This window comes from Nothobranchius furzeri, chromosome 8 (genome assembly GCF_043380555.1).
Source record: "Nothobranchius furzeri strain GRZ-AD chromosome 8, NfurGRZ-RIMD1, whole genome shotgun sequence".
NCBI lineage: Eukaryota > Metazoa > Chordata > Actinopteri > Cyprinodontiformes > Nothobranchiidae > Nothobranchius > Nothobranchius furzeri.
This window is the reverse complement of record NC_091748.1, coordinates 78,705,826-78,723,635: the sequence shown is the minus strand read 5'-3', so window position 1 is coordinate 78,723,635 and position 17,810 is coordinate 78,705,826. Positions and strand designations below refer to the sequence as shown.

The 17,810-nt window shown below is 44.1% G+C and overlaps 3 protein-coding genes across 5 annotated transcripts in view; 1 reads left to right on the top strand and 2 right to left on the bottom strand.

The window, feature by feature from the left end:
* The window catches only part of apc2 (APC regulator of WNT signaling pathway 2), a 45,214-nt gene extending 34,494 nt beyond the window's left edge, over nucleotides 1-10,720 (top strand). For all 3 annotated transcript variants that reach the window (XM_054751976.2, XM_054751974.2, XM_054751975.2), the window contains exon 14: nucleotides 1-10,720. This exon is cut by the window's left edge and continues 755 nt beyond it. In XM_054751976.2, the coding sequence (XP_054607951.1) occupies nucleotides 1-4,790 (4,790 nt within the window). In that variant the 3' untranslated portion in view covers nucleotides 4,791-10,720.
* A 1,047-nt stretch (nucleotides 10,721-11,767) lies between these two features.
* c8h19orf25 (chromosome 8 C19orf25 homolog) lies at nucleotides 11,768-13,338 on the bottom strand. The gene is made up of 3 exons (XM_015971271.3): nucleotides 13,151-13,338; nucleotides 12,606-12,765; nucleotides 11,768-12,329 (listed from the first exon to the last, which is right to left on the bottom strand). The coding sequence occupies exons 2-3, from the start codon at nucleotides 12,745-12,747 to the stop codon at nucleotides 12,148-12,150; spliced, it is 324 nt and encodes a 107-aa protein (XP_015826757.1). The 5' UTR covers nucleotides 12,748-12,765; nucleotides 13,151-13,338; the 3' UTR covers nucleotides 11,768-12,147.
* A 928-nt stretch (nucleotides 13,339-14,266) lies between these two features.
* LOC107393100 (interferon-induced protein with tetratricopeptide repeats 1) lies at nucleotides 14,267-16,122 on the bottom strand. Its single transcript, XM_015971270.3, has 2 exons — nucleotides 15,986-16,122; nucleotides 14,267-15,771 (listed from the first exon to the last, which is right to left on the bottom strand). Exons 1-2 carry the CDS (start codon nucleotides 15,988-15,990, stop codon nucleotides 14,463-14,465), a joined length of 1,314 nt encoding a protein of 437 aa, XP_015826756.1. The 5' UTR covers nucleotides 15,991-16,122; the 3' UTR covers nucleotides 14,267-14,462.
* Nucleotides 16,123-17,810: the final 1,688 nt, after the last annotated feature.

The following is a 17,810-nucleotide window of genomic DNA, read 5'->3' as shown; positions in this document are numbered from 1 at the left end:
TGAGCCTAAGCTCTGAGGACCACCTGGCCGATTGGCCTTATGGACAGGATGAACTCAATGAAGCTCCGGCAAATGTACGCTCCCCTTGCTGTTTCTCTGGTACAGCCAGTTTGGCCCACAGAGAGCGCCTCAACAGGGCAAACACTCTTTTACGCTTAAAAGCGGCCCATTCAAGTTTGTCGACAGACAGCCTGAATAGTGGCAGCACTAGTGACGGCTACTGCGGCAGCAAAGACCAGTTGCAACCTTCTCCAAGAGCTCTGTCAACGCAACAACGACCCAACCAGCTTGACTTAAAAGTGGATCATCAAGAATACCTGAAGGTAGGATCGGCTCTCCTCAATGAGGCTGACCAACAGCACATTCCAGAGAGAGATTCTGTCGATAATAAAGACGTGAAAGTTGTAGAGCTTGGCCATGCAGACATAGAAAAGAACCAAGATCCACAAGTACAATCACCTGTTAGTGCATCCACAAAAGTCTCATCGGATGTCAGCATGAAATCAATCAAACTTTCTCCTTCATACCAGCACGTTCCACTCATTCAGAGTGTGGCCAAATTTGGGGTTGCCACGACAGCCATTAATGTGCAAGCGGCTCAGGCAATGAGGAGGCAAGCATGGGTGCCCACCGTGATGACTGGTGGGAGCATCACTAAATTTTCTCCCATGAATTCGGCCAGAAGTCCAACCGTTGGTACTATGGAAACAGTCCAGAAATACTCAGTGGAAAACACTCCAATCTGCTTCTCCCGCTGCAGTTCACTATCCTCCCTCTCCTCTGGCGATGGAGCTCTAGACGGACAAAGTGAAAATGAGTTGGAGAGTGACTCATCATTAGAGATAATCGATGTGGAGGATGGCGAGGTGGTGAATAAAGCACAAGAGGATGAGACCTTGGAAGATCTGAGTGACAGCCAGCTTTTGATGACAGACTCAAAAACTTTTCCCAGCAAAGAGATGAGTTCCACTGAGATCCCATTCCCCAGCAAAAAGGAAAAGGTGTTCCTTAGAGGAGCTTCACCTGCTTTATTGGAAGACAGATCTCCTTCCAGTTCCTCTGATAACTACATCCATGAAACACCTCTAGTTTTGAGCCGCTGTAGCTCAGTCAGTTCGCTGGGCAGTTTTGAGTCTCCATCGATTGCCAGTTCAATCCAAAGTGATCCATGCAGTGAGATGATCGATGGAACGATAAGCCCCAGTGATCTACCAGATAGCCCAGGACAAACTATGCCACCTAGTCGGAGTAAGACTCCATGTTGTGTTGAGCCAAATCTACAGGAACCGCAAGCTGCAGGAATAGCAGGACAATGGGAAAGCAGCCTGCGCAAGTTCATGGAAATCACAGATTCCAAGGAAAGGTTTAACCTTCCACCAGACCTGGACACTATGATCTACTTCACAGTTGAAAAACCCATTGAAAACTTTTCCTGTGCTTCTAGCTTAAGTGCTCTGCCTCTTCATGAGCACTACATACAAAAAGACGTGGAGCTGAAACTAACCCCTCTGCTGCAACAACATGATGAGAACCTACCTTTCCTTGATGGAGATGGGCACGGTTTTGACGCTCGGGAGCAATACAGTGAGGGTAACTCCGATGATGACATTGAAATTTTAAAGGAATGCATCAACTCAGCAATGCCTTCAAAGTTCAGAAAGGTGAGACCTTCTCTAATGACAACTATCCCCCCTCATATACTCAGCTCCCAGATTCGAAAACAAATGCATCTGCCAGCTAACATGCTTCCAAATGGCAAACCCCCAATGTTTTCTAAGAGAAGAACTGTCAACCCACAAAAAGAATTCAGATTGGATGATTCTTCCTATACTGATTCTGCAGACGGTACACCTGTGAACTTCTCCAGCACAACATCGTTGAGCGACGAAACGCTTCAGTATCCTCTAAAGGACAGGGGGGCTAAAGACTGCACAGCCAAGGGTCTGAACAAAAAGGAATTGGTCAACAGTGAGGCAAAGAGGATTGAAGACCTGAGAATATTCTCACACTTCCACAAGCCAAACAGGACCAACTATCTACCTGAGGTCCAAATGAGCCGGACAACCAAGCATGTGATTCCCACCCAGAAGTTGCTGATGCAGAGCAAAGAGGTTGCTGACAGAGTAGCAAACCTAAAGAATCGCGATTGGTCTCCTAATCAGCAAAGGAGGCAACAAGGTCAAGGCTCCCACAGAAAGCTGGAACTGCCCACCACAAAACAAAACACAGACAGTAACATGAAGTCAGGAACAAATAAAGGAAACAAAATCATTCGACAAATGACACATTCTTCTGAGGATAGTAACAGTTTCTATGATGACAAAATCGAAGAAATACCCAAGCGAAGCGTTAAAAAGCAGATTAGGGAAGGCAGTAGAAACACCATCTCCCGAAGCATGACAAATATAGGCAGGACTGACAACTTCCAAGGAAATCCCAGAGGGTTCCAGAGGATTAAACAACATCTGATGAGGGATGAGTCCGTGGCATGTTACTCACTGAGTTCATCACTCAGTTCACTCAGTGATGCTGAATTTGAGGATCACAAATCAAAAGCCCAGCAAGTTTGGTACAAGAACAGACACAATAAAACTCTGAATATGGCACAACAAACAAAGGCACTGATGGTGCATTGTCAGTATGATGAACAAAGCTCACCAAGTTCTGTCAGCATGGACTCAGAGGATGACCTCCTTCAAAAATGCATAACCTCTGCGATGCCCAAACAAAGACGAAAGTTTGCTTCAAGGAAGAAAAAGGCAGAAAATGCTCAGAAACAAAACATCCCAGATGGATGGGACCTTGACCAAGAGATGGACAGCGATGACACTGGATGGGATAAAGACTCTGACCTCAACAGTGTTGAATGGAGAGCCATACAGGAAGGTGCCAACTGTGTTGTGACTGGGCTGCAAGCTTCCAAGTCCCAAGAGCCGTCCTCTGAAGAGACTGAGTCAGTTCTGTCATTTATGTCTACGTCCAGCTTCACACCCAAAGAAAAGAAGTTTGCCAAAGACAAAAAAGCTAATAAACCTCTAGACTTTGAAAAGCGCAAGCCAGTTCCGAACTTACCAGTGGTGTTTAGAGGCAGGACAGTGATCTACACACCAACAAAAGAGATGGCTCCGTCACAAAGACCTCCCCCCAGAAAAGTGCCAACTAAGACAGATGCTCCTAAAAACCCTAATCTTGCTCAGCACCGGTCAAAAAGCCTTCACAGATTAGGCTACCCTCAGGACATGGAACTTTCTCTTCCAAAGAGGAGTTCTACTCCACCCCCAAGAATACCAAAAAGTTCCTCCTCCGGATCATCTCAGAGCTCTACTCCCTCCAAACAGTCACAAAAGAAAATAACATCACCAACTCGGACAAACAAATCCATCCAAAAAATGTCTGACACATCCAGTAGTAGCTCACCAGCTACTAGTCCCCCTGAACGAAGGGGGCGCTCCCCTGTTGTAAACAAAAACGAGAAGTCTCCCCCTCCCAAAACTCAGAAGTCACCTGTACGGATCCCTTTCATGCAGAGTTCCCTCAAGCAATCAAGACCTCTGTCTCCATTGGTAACCAATCAAACATCCTGCAGGCAAAGTAATCAGCTTGTTGGGAAAAGGGTGACACCAGCTAACCGACATGACCTGGTTAGAATGACCTCTGCCCATTCAAGCAGTAGCGACTCCGATCGGAATGGAATTTTGAGACAGCTGACTTTTATTAAGGAGTCAAAGACAGCCTCAACACGTGATGGCTCTCCTCACAACACACCACCAAGATCACAGAATGGGTCCCCTCGCAGGGCAGTTCCTGGAGCCTCTGCTGTCTTCCTTTGCTCATCACGCTGTCAGGAGCTGAAGGCTGTGGTGCAACCTCCAAGAAGGCTGCAAGTAAAAGAGCCTGGATGTGCACAGCAAGTCCAGAGACCAAACTCTGGCATTCAAAAACAGGCTACATCTCTGTCAAGGGCAACATCAAGTGAACGCGATTTTTCTGCAAGACGGCAGGCTAGGAGAACAAGCTCTGAAAGTCCCTGCAGGGTAGCCCAGCGAAATGGGCCAGGCAGAATCTCAGGAGTCAGACAACAATATGACAAAGATACTTTCAAACGGCATGCCTCATCACCAAGCATTAACATACTGAGTCGAGTGACCAGTCGCTCTTCGCTACGTTCGTCTTCATCTGATTCAAGTGGAAGAGCAAAAAGTGAGGATGATACGAAGAAAAAGGGGCAAAGATCCACATCACGCCATAATGATGGAGTGACTTGGAGGAGAATCAGGGACGAAGATGTACCTCAGATATTAAAAAGCACTTTGCCTGCTAATGCTTTACCACTGGTGCTTTCTCCTGATGGAGAAAAGCCGAAGCCACCAGCTCTTCTAGGTAAACTCCCAACTATTCTGCTTGCCTCTCGCAAGACAAGTGATGCAACAGTCCAGACAGAAGATTTATCTCATAACAAGACTAACTCAAGCACCTCTCCAAAAGCTGAAACTGCCCCGGTCATCTCAGAGGAAGCAGCGAGATTGGCTCTCCTTAGAAAATTTAGTGCTAATTCTGGGGCTAACCTTCAGGACACAGAGTCAGATGGTTCAACAAGGAGCCACAGCGCCACAGGTACGTCAGACAACCACGTTGGCGGAGTTGTCACTTTCCGCCAAGGATCCCCAAGCAAGGCTGCCCGAGTCACTCCATTTAATTATATCCCGAGGCCCATGTCCTGCCGCCTGCAAGACTTGCAGAGCCAAGCAGTAACAAACACTGAAAAGTCTGTGGGAAAAAAAGAGTCGTAGAGCGTTGTTTGGATTACTAGCCCACTTGAAGGACACCAGAATGAAACTCAGCAATCAGATGGACACGTGGGCTGGTCCTGTAGCTTGGACATTGACTCTCTAGTATCCCATTCACTGTAGTCTAAATATTCTCTCAGAACAATAGATCAGAGCTTCCATCTGCTGTTCATACCGAGTTGGATGTACGCATTGACACAAGTCTGATAGGAATGGACCACTACAAAAACTTCTGAGAAAATCTTACCTGAAAAAGGCATTTTTTTTATACTTTTTTGTATTTGATAAGTAAATATTGTCCACTAGCAGTGAGGTGGAAGCTGAAAGCAGGAGACAATGAACTGGAGTTCAGCACATGAATGACCATCGCTTTCTTGGACACCACTGACTGGAACAATGTTATACCACCTTATGAAGAACAAAACAGGACTACTGTTTGAAAAGGTTCTAACTGCGGTAGAGAGCCCAAATCTCAACAAGGACACACATTCAGTGAGTTGTAAAGTATTTTTATGTACCGTACATCAAAGCTTTTAGCTGTTGCTTCACTGCTCAACAAATAAGATGTTTGTAGCCCAGGAGGTTTGGTGAAGCCATTTGTGATGAAACATTTCTTCCAATTGATGTAACGGATAACTAGTATTATTCTCACTGTTATTCCAGTGTCTGTGTTTTATTAATACTCAAGCTATAAACACCAGAATATTCTAATTTTACTCCTACTTTCTCAGTTGCACCTTGTGGTATATTTGGCAGCTTAACATTAATGTTCTTTTTAGACATGCTATGCACTTCAAGAACTTCTACATTAAGCCATGTGTCAAACGTTCTGTTCCCTCATCCTTTTCAATCCAACTTTCAGGTAGCCCATTAAAGTTTCTGATGCAGATTATTGGAACATCAGCATGTCTAAAAAGTGCCAATGTTGAGCTTCCCATGACATCTCTGACAATGTGTACAAGGACTTAGCTTAATAAAGCATGCTCAGCTCGAATGTAAACATTAAATCAAAAGGCAGTTTTTTGCAGTGCTGATGCAACGTGTCTGTGGTTCAGGATAAAGCAGTTGTGGGACATAGCTATCGTCTTTAGCGATGTCCCGATACAACTTTTTCACTTCCGATACGATACCAATGTTGCAGCCTTCAGGATTGACCGATACCGATATCGATACGATACGATACGATATCAGCACAAATCATACATACGTTTACCTGTTTTGTAGTGTGGAATGTATGAAAGGATTGATCAAGTGATGTTACTTAATCAGAGAAGAAGAGCCAATAATAGTAAGTATGAAAAAATGGCAATTTTTTTTTAACCATTGGTTGCAAAAATGTGAACCTTAACGGACTGCTTACATCGGACAGTTTTGACGCAGTCCGATATAATCCGATACAGTGTTTTTGGGCCGATATCGAATTACTTCCGATATCGATATCGGAATGGGACATCCCTAATTGTCTTGATATTTAATCACCATACACAGTCATTTTAAAATCCCAGTATTAGCAGACATCCACTTTGCATCCCTATACTGGAAATTAAAACTGACATAACAGTTAACTGGGTTCAGTAAGTAATCCTGACACTCTGAATTCCATAAAGTTAGCTTTCTCTCTTGCCCTGACATGGTGTATAACTAACCGTTTTAATTTCAAGTAGTAATTACCATAAATGTTCACTCTGACACAAACTGCAACCCATTTCCGTCACAGAAACTACTGCAACAGTCTGCCACGTTCCAAACTCTCAGTAACCCTGGGTCCTGTCACCTTTGGTATTGTAAATAACATGCAGGTATACGGAATCCTCCTGGTGAGAGTTACTCCCTGACAGCATGCTAATATATTCGACTGTATACACACACGCGTAATCACTGACAACACTGAGGTGGAACAGCTTTTTAAGCCCAGCGCCATTTAAGTTCTCATGTCACAAAAGACTTATGAACACTCAAAATCAGTAGAAAAACATTGTAGCCACATGCTAACACAATGCTAATGTACATGTTAATGCTGTGGAATTTATTTGATATTAGATTCAGGTGTTGCCCGATATCAAGTGTGTGAAGAACATGGGGTCAGAGGTGATTGGGCCTTCTGGTGCAGCAAAAGGGACAGCACTGAGACTATTGAGCGGTACGATACAGCTGGCTAGCTACTAAGCTACTAGCTATTACCAACAACAAAGTAATTCATCATTGTGTTCTTCCTGCTTTAAAGAGAGCATATTTTACAAAAACTCACCTTTCCCAATCTTTTTGTGTTGCAAGGTGGATCTCACCCTTCTTTATAAATAGGAATTTAAAGAGAGGGTGAAGCAAACTGTATTTTCTGACAGTGTTTTGCTTCAGGAAGTATAGGTCTAAAGTAAGCTGGGGTTTTCCCCATTATTGAGCTGTCACATTCACAAAAATTAGCATACCACCCCTCTTACTTGTGGATGCTAGAGGGGCAGCGGCTCTACTTGGAGCCCCTCCTGGATATCCAAGCTCCTCCCCCGATAGCAGCTGTTATAGACGCCGCCCAAAACTCTCCCTGCAGTTCCAGCCTTCCGGCCTCCTGGTTGGTCCAGACCCGCGCTCCTGCCGGCAACTGATGAGCGTAGCTGGACAACATTCCCGTTATTTACTTACACGGGAGACAAACGGCGGTGATCTCAACCAGTCGTTAAAGACCTCCGTGGTTGTTGGTACTTTGAAAACAGAGATTACATTAGAGCTAAGAATGTTTGTGAGCAACGCTAACTGCGCTAACTTGGAACAATCATTACATGATCTTTGGTGTTGCCCTTTTTGAATCTGTTGAACGCCCACCCGGTTTTGGGAGAGTGAACGTGGTTGAGAAGATCGCTTTTTGATCTTAATTTTTGTGTTCTAGAGTTTGTCCCTCCAGGGAATTTTGAGTTAAGTTAGTAGATAACGGGACTATTTTCGTTTAGATTAGAATTTGCATAAAAAGGATCATTCCTTATTTAATTGTAGCCCGTTTTGAGCAGGTGAAATCTCTGCATTTCAGTTCATTTAAATCCGTTAAATAACTTATCGTATTTTCCGGACTGTAAGTCGCACTTTTATTCATAATCTGGCTGGTCCTGCGACTTATATACCAAATTATGTATACCGCGCTGCTGTGGGCCGGCTCTGGACCAGGAATGAGCTCCCCTTCCCCGCCATCACCTGCTGGAGACCGTTGCGCGCTGCTGCGGGCCGGTGTCGGTGCAGGATCGGCTCGGGGTCCTTCGACTGCCGATGATGTCAAAGTAGTTGATTGGCTGAACATGAAGCTTACGGAAGAGACGTTATCACGTTATGATTTTGATTGGTCAGAACAAATTTGCGGTTGTAGTCTTAGTGGTTGTAGTCCTGTAGTCCAAAAATCAACACGTTTTGGAGAAAATATGTTTGAATTTCTAAAGGAAATGTAAAATATAAGCAAATGATAAACGGTGACCCTCAAAAGCTCTTGATGTTGATGAAATGGGGCAAAATAAAATATAAGAACTTTATTGAAAGACACCAAGATAACAACTAAGGAAATATACAGAAGAACTCCACATTAATACTAACAGATGTGGCTTCACATATAAGAACTGTTCTATTGTTTGTCAGTCCGATGTTGGTTTTATGCAGTTTCACATTCTTTACAAAACAAAGATAATATGGTGTTTTATTAACAAATTACAATTATAAAGAAAACATTCAGGTGTTGACAAACAAGAATTTATTAACAAAACTGCTGATGTCTTATGTGTCGTATGTGTGAAAGCCGAGATTTGCAGTAATGTGACGTTATCGGCAGTCGAAGGACCCCGAGCCGATCCTGTACCGACACCGGCTCCGGTCCAGGTTTCAGCTCCTCTGCCCCGCTGGGAGGGTTTGAAACACCGCCATCCTCTGCTGGAGACCGTGGCGCGCTGCTGCGCCCGCGTTGTTTATTCTTTTATTGTTACTGGTACTTGTCTTGCAGTGTGAAATGCTTGGTCTCAGATTTTGTAAGAAAAATAATAAAATTCCCCCCCAAAATGCGACTTATATATGTTTTTCTCTTCTTCGTTTTACATTTTATGGCTGGTGCGACTTATACTCCAAAAAATACGGTACTCTTTTTGTAAGAATATAGGCGTTCTCGTTTCGTGTTTGTTCGTTTTGTGCCTCATTTTTCCTCCTGTTAAGTTTTATGTGACCCCCTCCTCTCCACACATGATTCCCCCCCCCCCCCCCCCCCAGTGCCGGGGTTGTAACAGCAGCCTATCAGGGGATGGGTGGGCGTGGTCAACAACAGCAGGCTCATTCTGGAGTGTACTGAAACTTTAGAGCTCAAATCCCTTCGAGAGACAGATTTTTTTGCTAAATCCTTCATAAGTACGTTAGTTTGTTGTTTTTAACCAATCAGACTTTTTAACCCTTTATTAAAACCAGCAAAAACCAGATTAAAAACAATTATTTTATTTACAACTGTGGCCTGGTAAAAGGGAATGGTTTGTAAAATAAAATAAAACAAATGTTAAAATGTTAGAGGCCTCTTGAAACTAAAAATATATAATAGGACCCACATAAATCATAGAATAGATCTAAAGTTTCAACACTGGCAATAACCTTTTATTAACCAGGACGTCCCTGGAGATTAGCGCCTCTGGCCATGATGACACATCAGGATAAAACAAGTCAAAGAGGAGGGCGTTTATGGAGTAAAGAGGGCGTCTGCATTAGAAATCCAGGACTAAAACCAGTATTTTGTTTTAGGTCACATCGTTTCAGCACCAACATTTGGCTGAGATCGTCTCCTTTTCTGAAAGCTTAATCTTCTTAATTCTGTCCCCATTTCTGCGCCATGAGGCTTGTGGTGGTACGGACCTGGATCCGGCACTTAGCTCTTCAACTCTGCACAACATGTTCGTTTCTGCTTAACCGTGTTGCTGTAAAAGTAGCAATAGTTGGAGAGGATTATGAGTATTCTCTGTAGTCGTACCCGTCCCTCCTTCACGTGTGCCTGTAGGTGTGGATGGGAGAGTGTTTAGCCTGCGTTACGGGGCTGTTTACTCAGAGACCACCCTGTACCGAACCAAACCCTGGCAGCTTTTTAAAGGCCAACATCCTTCTGAAATCTGTCTTTTCAGTACCAAACCAACCGAAAGAAGTGAGAACATGAACAGCAGCATCATTCCAAGAAGAGAAAGAAATCCGGGAACCGTTAAAATCCCAACGTTCCAGTAGAAAAAGCCTGCTGCTCGTAATTCGTTTTCATTGTCGCAAACTACATAAGTGTAAAAGAAAAATAGGTATTTGGGTGGTTTTTACGGTAATTATCAACATCTGTGACCATGATGTCAAATGACAATTATTCATTTATAGATTATGAATAAATTTACTGCCCTTGCTGACGTGTCAGACAGATTAGGACTGGCAGTAGTCTGTAGTCCTCTGTTTAACCTTGAAAAGACAGATTTAGGATGTGGGAATGACTTCACGGCCCTAACAGTGGCGTGTCCAGATCTTTTAAAATGGGGTGGCCCAGGTGAGGCACAACTTTGTGCATGGGTGGCACCAATGGTTATGCTTTTTTTGTTTTACCCCCAAGCCGTTTGTGGACAATGAAAAGCCTATTTAAAGGTAAATTAGTGTGGTGGCACCTGGGGTGGCCAATCAGATTCCAAGGGTGGCATGTGCTACCCCAGGCCACTCCCTGGACACGCCCCTGGCCCCTAAAAACTAAATATGAAGTTAAAGGAGATGAGAGTTGTGGTTGGTGTTGCCGCTGACTTTGTTCACGTCTGGATCCGACCCGTTTGGAGCAGAATGGTACAAAACATCTCATCCTGCATGTGAACAAGATGGCAGGCGGGGTCACGGGGTCGCGACAAACATGCAAACAGCAGAAGTGTGTCATTATAAATGTTTCATTCCAATAAAAGTGATGTGATTCCTTAAAACGGTCTGGTGGACTTCCTTCAGGCGTTCGTGTTTAATGAGAAACATCAAACAGAAGTTTGTGTTTTCATGTTCAGTTTGATGACGTTTATTTCTACTTTTATACGGCACAGATGCACAAATGGGAGGTGGTCATGAAAACAGAAAAGACCGTTTTCCAGCAAACTGAGCTACTTCAAATAATTTAGTCTGGAAAGTAAATAAATATTAATACACCCATTTAAAGTCAAACATCAGTTTTTTTAGTCGTTTTATGGGGTCAGCGAACGCACCACAGCTGAGCTCAACTGCTTTTCTATTTTATGTGTCAGCAGGTCGGCGCTGAACAAGGGTTAGGGATCTGAACCAGGTGTGTGTGTGTGTGTGTGTGAGTGAGAGACAAGGTACACATGCAGATTCTCATCGGTTTTATGAAGTTGTAAGAGTTCACATTCACCTGGTTTCCTCTGTTATTTAACCATGAACAGTGTTATGACCACCAGCCTGGCCTCTTCAGGTGCAGGAGCCAGGATCACCCCGCCCCTCCTCCTCCTCTCCTCCAGGCTGCTGAGGAGCCCAGCTGAGCTGAATCCTCCTGATGACCCACACCCGGGGTAAAAGGCTGCAGGGTTCTGCTGTCCTCCAGGCCTCGTTTTGGTTTCAACACCTTCGTTTTGATGAGTTTTAACTTTAATAGTTTTAACTCTGAGTGATCCAAATGAATCTTTGTTTGATGTTGACTCTGTTTTAAGGTTAACATCGTAGTTTGCCGACTTTGGGATTTTAAAACACTCGGGTGTTTTCTTAGTGCGTCGATTTTTAATATCAACGTGTGTTTTTTAAAACACCTTCTGTTTGGGTAACCCGGTGTTTTAATGTTGGTAAGTGGTCCTTTAAATGTTAACCTTTTAGTCTTGATTTTGTTTGTTTGGGCATTATTTTAAAAATGCTTTCCATCTGTTTGCTCTTGTTTTTACAACCTTTTATAACAATCAAATCATTTTAAAAATATTTCATGTATTTAGAAAACTTTAAATATTTCTGTGTACGGAGAAGAAACGACAAAAATAAAATGCTTACGATCATTTTAATATTTACTTTTCCCCGGTCAGCTTTGCTTTTCCAGATGAACTTACTTTTATTACAAACATTAAAGTTGTGCATTTGTTCATTTCTGTCCGTTTCTCCTGATTTACTCTCCTTTCTTCTCAGATTTACTTTTCATGTGACTCATCGTTGCGTTTCCTTCACTGTGAGCCAAACGGCTGTTATCCTTTCAAAAGAAGACTTTCTGCAGCTTTTACTGCGAGGCAGATACGAGGTCGGCAGAGCCCGGCCCATTTGAGAGTTCAAAACTCATCCAGCACTGTGGCGCCACTGCTGTCTGGCTCAAAGGCACTTGGACCAGTCAGAGTTCAGAGAAAGTGTCCCAAGCAGAAATGGTGTAGAGTCAGAGAAGTTGACCTTTGATCTCTTCCACTTTTCTGTCCAGCTGCTCTCCCACAGCCAGTAGCTCTTCCCACTGCCGCTGGAGCTGGCCTTGAGCCTCCCGCAGCCGCTCATTCAGCTCCAGGTACCGGCGACACTGCAGGAACCGGTGCTCCACCTCACTGTCTGCAAGGAGGGACCATTCTGCAGAGAGCAGATGAGACCAAAGCTCAACAACCAGAATCCAGAATGATGGAGCAAGGCCATGAAACACAAGCATCCCTGATTTTATAAAGAATATCATTCTTGGCCATCTTAAAAACTGTTTTGCTCGTTTTTCTTAAACATGATGTAACCAAGATGCTGAACATCAAAACAGAAATGGGCTTTTATTGTGAAGTGTTAAACAGAACAAGACAAGTTTTGATTTAAACTAAGAAGATAACCGTGTTTGTTATAAGGTCATCTATGTGGACTCGCCTTTCCCAGTTTTCTCCAGGACGTTGAAGACCGGATCATCAGGAGCAGCCTTGCTGATGTCCTCCAGGATCTGGTCCACATTAGGAAGTTCTGGGCGGCTGAGCAGAACCACACGTTTCTTATTCTTAGAGCCAATGTTCATCTTAGACGACAAATCCACCTAAAACACAGTTCACGCTGATGATTGAGGAAAAGGTCACGTGTCTTACATTTAAATACACGAAATACGATTTTTTTTATTTTACCAATTCGGCATAAACAAAAACCATCAACACCCAAATTTAACTGTTAGCGGTGATACACCAGAATTAGCTTAAAATGCAACAATATTCGTAGGAAAATAACGGATTTATTAGTCTAGCGGGAACATTTCAAGCCGAACATTTCAGAACAACCCAACAATTGTTATGAGGTAAAAATGACGTTAGTGACGGAAGTAACATTAGCTGGCAGCCGATTTTTGTTTAATTTAGACGTTTTTTGTATGAAACTCGGGCTGCTGCTCGCGCAGCTCGCGCGGCGCGGAAGCGTTCTCTAAAGTTTACCAGAGTTGATTCTTCACGGAGGAAACCTTCTGATGTGTCTGCTCTCAGCCCGTCGGCAACGACTTAAACCGGACTGCTCATGGGAAACAAACGTTTCTGTAGTTTATGAACGACGAGCAGCCAAAACGACCCGGACGTTCTTTTAACATCCAAACCGGAAGTTCATTAACAGCCTACGTCAAAACGTCACAAGCCACGTCGGCAGAGCGTGTTTTTATGTTTTTGTACCGTGATTTGTTTTATATTAAAAAAAATAAAGTAATAAAAAAGTCATGTGATTTTGCTACATGTAGTACTTGTATATTATGTAATACACGTTAATGTTTATTTGTTCAGAGACTGTATTGTTAAAGGTGTTGAACACCGAAAAACATGTTTTAATTATTATTTCTGATAATCAGGCACTCTGAGTGTTTCATGCAGGCTGAACATGAAAATAGTCTCCTACATCTATCTCCTTTATTAGCTTCTGATAGAAAACTGACGGGGAATCTCTAGGAAAGCCTGGCAGATCTACGTGACACTGTCACTAACATTCATGGGCTCACCCATCTTGGCTAACGACGGGGAAGGCTGCTGTTGGTTTAGAGTCCAGGAAACAGCAGAGAACGTCTCAGCTAGTAGAAGCTGCCCCCGCGACCCAACTCCGGATAAGCGGATGAAAATGGACAGATGGATTTTACATGATTTCTGGTGATAAATTAGTTTAAAAACTATGCCGAGAGGAACCAGCTGAGGTGGCTCAGGCACAAAAAATGTGAGGAGCCGTTTGGGAACCGAAAGAGTCGATTAATTTTAGTTTCGTTTAGCCGTAAAAATTGGTTCAAACAACGTTGGAACCGGTTCATTTCATTGTGTTTATTTCTTAATTCTGATTTTTGCTAATAATTTATTGGGCGTTGTACCGGTCTGTCGTCAGGACAGCACACTGTAGACCAGAGCAATCGATCACAAAGTTCATGATCAGTCAGAAGAAAGTAAAAACCAGAATAAAAAAGACCGGGGGGGGGGGGGGGGGGGGGGGGGCAAAAGGTTAAAATCAGTTAATTGAGATTTTTTAAATCTCTAAATGTTGAGTGGATTCTTTCTCATTTTACTCCAGTAACTGACAGAAGCAACATTTCAAATATTTTATTTTTAATCAGAATATTTTACTTTTGTGAACTAAATAAATAAATAAATGAGTTCCAATAAGTAGCAGAAAAAATTAAAATGTATTAAAGATAATTTTATTAACACAAAACCTTAATTTAGACTTTATTCGTCTGTTTCCTTCGTGTTTATCATCCCGGTAAACACGCATGAATCCGGGTCAGTCTGTCAGATCCAGCAGGAACTCGTGGACCTCTCTGCTCGTGGGCGGCAGGTTCTCTTCTCTGATCTTCTCCAGCCTTCTGATGCTGTCCTCCCTGTAGAAGGACTGATGTGGGACAGCTGCTGCTGTCATGTAATATTTTACCGACCTGTGCTTCTCCTTTTGACTGAACTCTAAATATTTTGCATAATAACTGCAAACCATCTGCTCTCCTTCAGCGTCCAGGTCAGTTCTCAGCAGTTCCTGAAACATTTCCTCAGCTTCTGCTCGCTGATTTAATTTTGCGTGAATGTTTGCCAGAGATGTTTGCATCTGGAGAGAGGAATGAGGGTAGAGAGCGATGACCTCTCTGTGGAGACTGATGGCTCTGTGCATCCGGCTGGGCTCCAGGTGACTGTTGCTCTGCGAGAAGACTTTCCTCTTGTAGCAGATTGCAGCACATCTCTTTATGTAGCGTGCACCTGGATGCCTTTCCAGAGCCTCCTCTGCTAAATCGATGGCTTCATCCATGGAGACGTGGATCCTGTAGAGCCGCAGTAATGGCTTGATGCCGCTGTAGCTGCTCACCGGCTTTGCTAAAACTCTCCTGGCCAACTTGTGTGCCTCATCCTGAACTTTTGCTCCTTTCTGAGCTCGAGCTTCCAGGTAAAGAGCAGCGAGGTACAAGTTATCTGGGTCGTGCTCTTTGGCAATCTTCATTTTCTCTAAGATGTCCACATCCGTGTGTGCTCTTTGGTGCATGAAGGCATTTACTAAAGCCAGCACTCGGCTGGTTTGCCACTCCACCATGTCTGGCTGCATTCTGATGGCCCTCTGGAAGTAATCTGCAGCCAGCAGCTTCTCGCTGCTGCTAAACTTCATCAGAGTCCAGGCCTTTTCAGCACAGATCTCTGGATGGGGTTCATCCAGGCACGGAGACGGATATTCACTCATCAGGGCCTCCAGCTTTGACAGATATCCCTGACTCTGGGCTTGCTCCCCCAGGTGGTGGTGCAGCCAAGCCAGATTTCCGTAATTCACCACCAGCCACGGGCCCTCATCTGAGACGGTGTTCCTGAGCTGTCGGAAAGCCTCTGCGGCCCTGCAGAAAAACCGCAGCGCCTCTTTGACGAAGCCCAGCTGACAGTGAACGAAGCCCTGCAGGTTGTAGATGTGACCCAGCCAGCAGTATCCCTCCTCCGAGCCGATGTCCTCCAGCTCGTCCCGCAGGCGGAGCAGTCGGGACCTGCTAGGAGCCAGATCCCAGGTGAAGTGGCACTCCAGGACCTCCAGTTTGGACCAAAGTCCTGTCTGACTCTGAGCAGAGCTGAAAGACATCAAAAAGGACGAAAGTGAACTCTCAGACAACAGGTTGAGTTTAGATGTTCAGCAAAGGAGGAAAACAAATAAGGACAAAAGGCTAAAGAGTAAAAGAAATGATTGGGACGAGCCCTCTGAGGGAGATGAGACAGTAAAGTAATAACTAAGGATTTCTCCATAAATAAAGTCAATCCGGTATTAATGCAGACATCTGCACTCACCTCATGGTGCAGCTCAGACTCTGCTCTTCTAAACATCCCGGCTCCCGTCCAGCTCCTTTTCTTCAGGTGCAGCATCATAAAACGGGTAAAGTTCAGCTGGAGCGGCTGTAAACCACGTCAGCGGGAGCAGTTTGGACTCCGAGGACGGAAATAAAACCAGCTTCATCCGTGAGCTGGTTTCATTTCTGTCCTCCAGCTGTTATCAGCAGAACAAAAAGTGACTTCACACATTTATCCGGGGCTAAAGAGGACGCTACTGGGCTGTTCTTCTCAAAAGGTTAAAGTTCAACTGAAGCAGTTGTCAAAGTGGGAGTCTGTCCATCTGTTCACGGCTGCAGACGGAACAGATTCATGATGGACACCTGGACCCTCTCCAGCTTCTCCTGGTGGGCCACGTCAGAGAAGACTCCCTCTGGGTCTCCTCCACAGACGTGTAATAATCCTGGACAAAGCCTCCCACTTCCCTCCTCATGAGGCCAAAAGGGCGGTTCCCACGTACGCCATCTTGGCTGTGTCACACGTGTCGTTGCCATGCCCAGACAATCCAACAATCCAGGAAGTAAATGGCCGTGTTCGAGATGAGCCAGTTCTGCGCAGATTAGAATACCAGTGATCGGCGTGCGGTGCATGCCGGTTGGATCCGACTTAAAGCTGCATTCCGGAGTTTTCCCCTTTCAAAAATGATGTATGATTGTTCAGAATCTGTTAAAGTGATTATCCCATCATGTGCTGTGATCAAATGTAAGCAATATGTCTTTTTTTTTTTTTTTTGCTAAACACGCCCCCTGCCCCACAGAGCTCCATTCAATAGGGAACTGAGCGCCGACCAGAGCTAACCAACTGTGTTAGACTACCGCTTACGTGCTTCAAATTTAAGGAATACCTCGGCTGATGCAGAGTTGATGAACGTTTCACGGACAAGTAAGTCTCTAAAATATAAATATATGAAAACACAACATGACATGAGAATAATACTCGTAAAACAGCGTGTTTTAGCTCCGTTTGTCAGCTGCAGAAGCACATTTATAACCAGAAACGTGAAGTCGCCATCTTAAACAAACAGAGGAACAGACTTTTTGTGTGATATGCTTGTCAGCCACTAGATGGTGCCATCAGATAAGAGAAATACTCCGGAAAGAAGCTTCAACGCCGACTTTTGATCCAAACATCCTGTGGTGGAACGTTAAATGATAGTTGGTCACATGTATTCTGTAAATCATGTTACGTTGATGATGACAACTATACAGGCCATACAGAGAAATGTGATTACGTTCTTTTGTCACGTTTCCTATGAGCACACTAAAACTACAGCTGCTAACCTTTACTTATTGTTACAGTCATGTCTCCATAAGCACATGTCTACAACACATGATCTCCACACGCATGTGAGGATGTGTTTCAGTTGCTAACAGGCACCAGAGGGTTACGCAATTATGAACGCTAATGCGATTTCTTCAGCCATCGTCACCCGCAAGCTACATGTAGAGAAACCTGTCCCACTTAAACGCAGGCTTTTAGCCACTCCCACCGCTGCGTCCGTCTGCTCTCACCTGTTTTCCAGGCGAGGCGCCGCTCATCTCAAACAAGGCCATTCTCACATGCTTGTGAAGGCACCCGAATGTGCGAATGGGGATATGACTGTAACACATTATAAGTAAAAGTTACCAGCTGTAGTTCTAGTGTGCTCCAAAAAAAAAAAAAAAAATATATATATATATATATATATATATAAATAAAACCATTTAAGGTTTAAAAAAACCTACATGGCCCCTTGATGTTTTGTGTTGTTTCTGCACAACTGGCATTTAAGGGCACACTCTGCAGT

Coding starts and splice junctions, on each gene's coding strand:
- c8h19orf25 (XM_015971271.3), bottom strand. CDS start 12,747: ATGAACATTGGCTCTAAGAATAAGAAACGTGTGGTTCTGCTCAGCCGC. Junction 12,330..12,605: donor CCTGGAGAAAACTGGGAAAG/GCGAGTCCACAT, acceptor TGCTCTCTGCAG/AATGGTCCCTCCTTGCAGAC.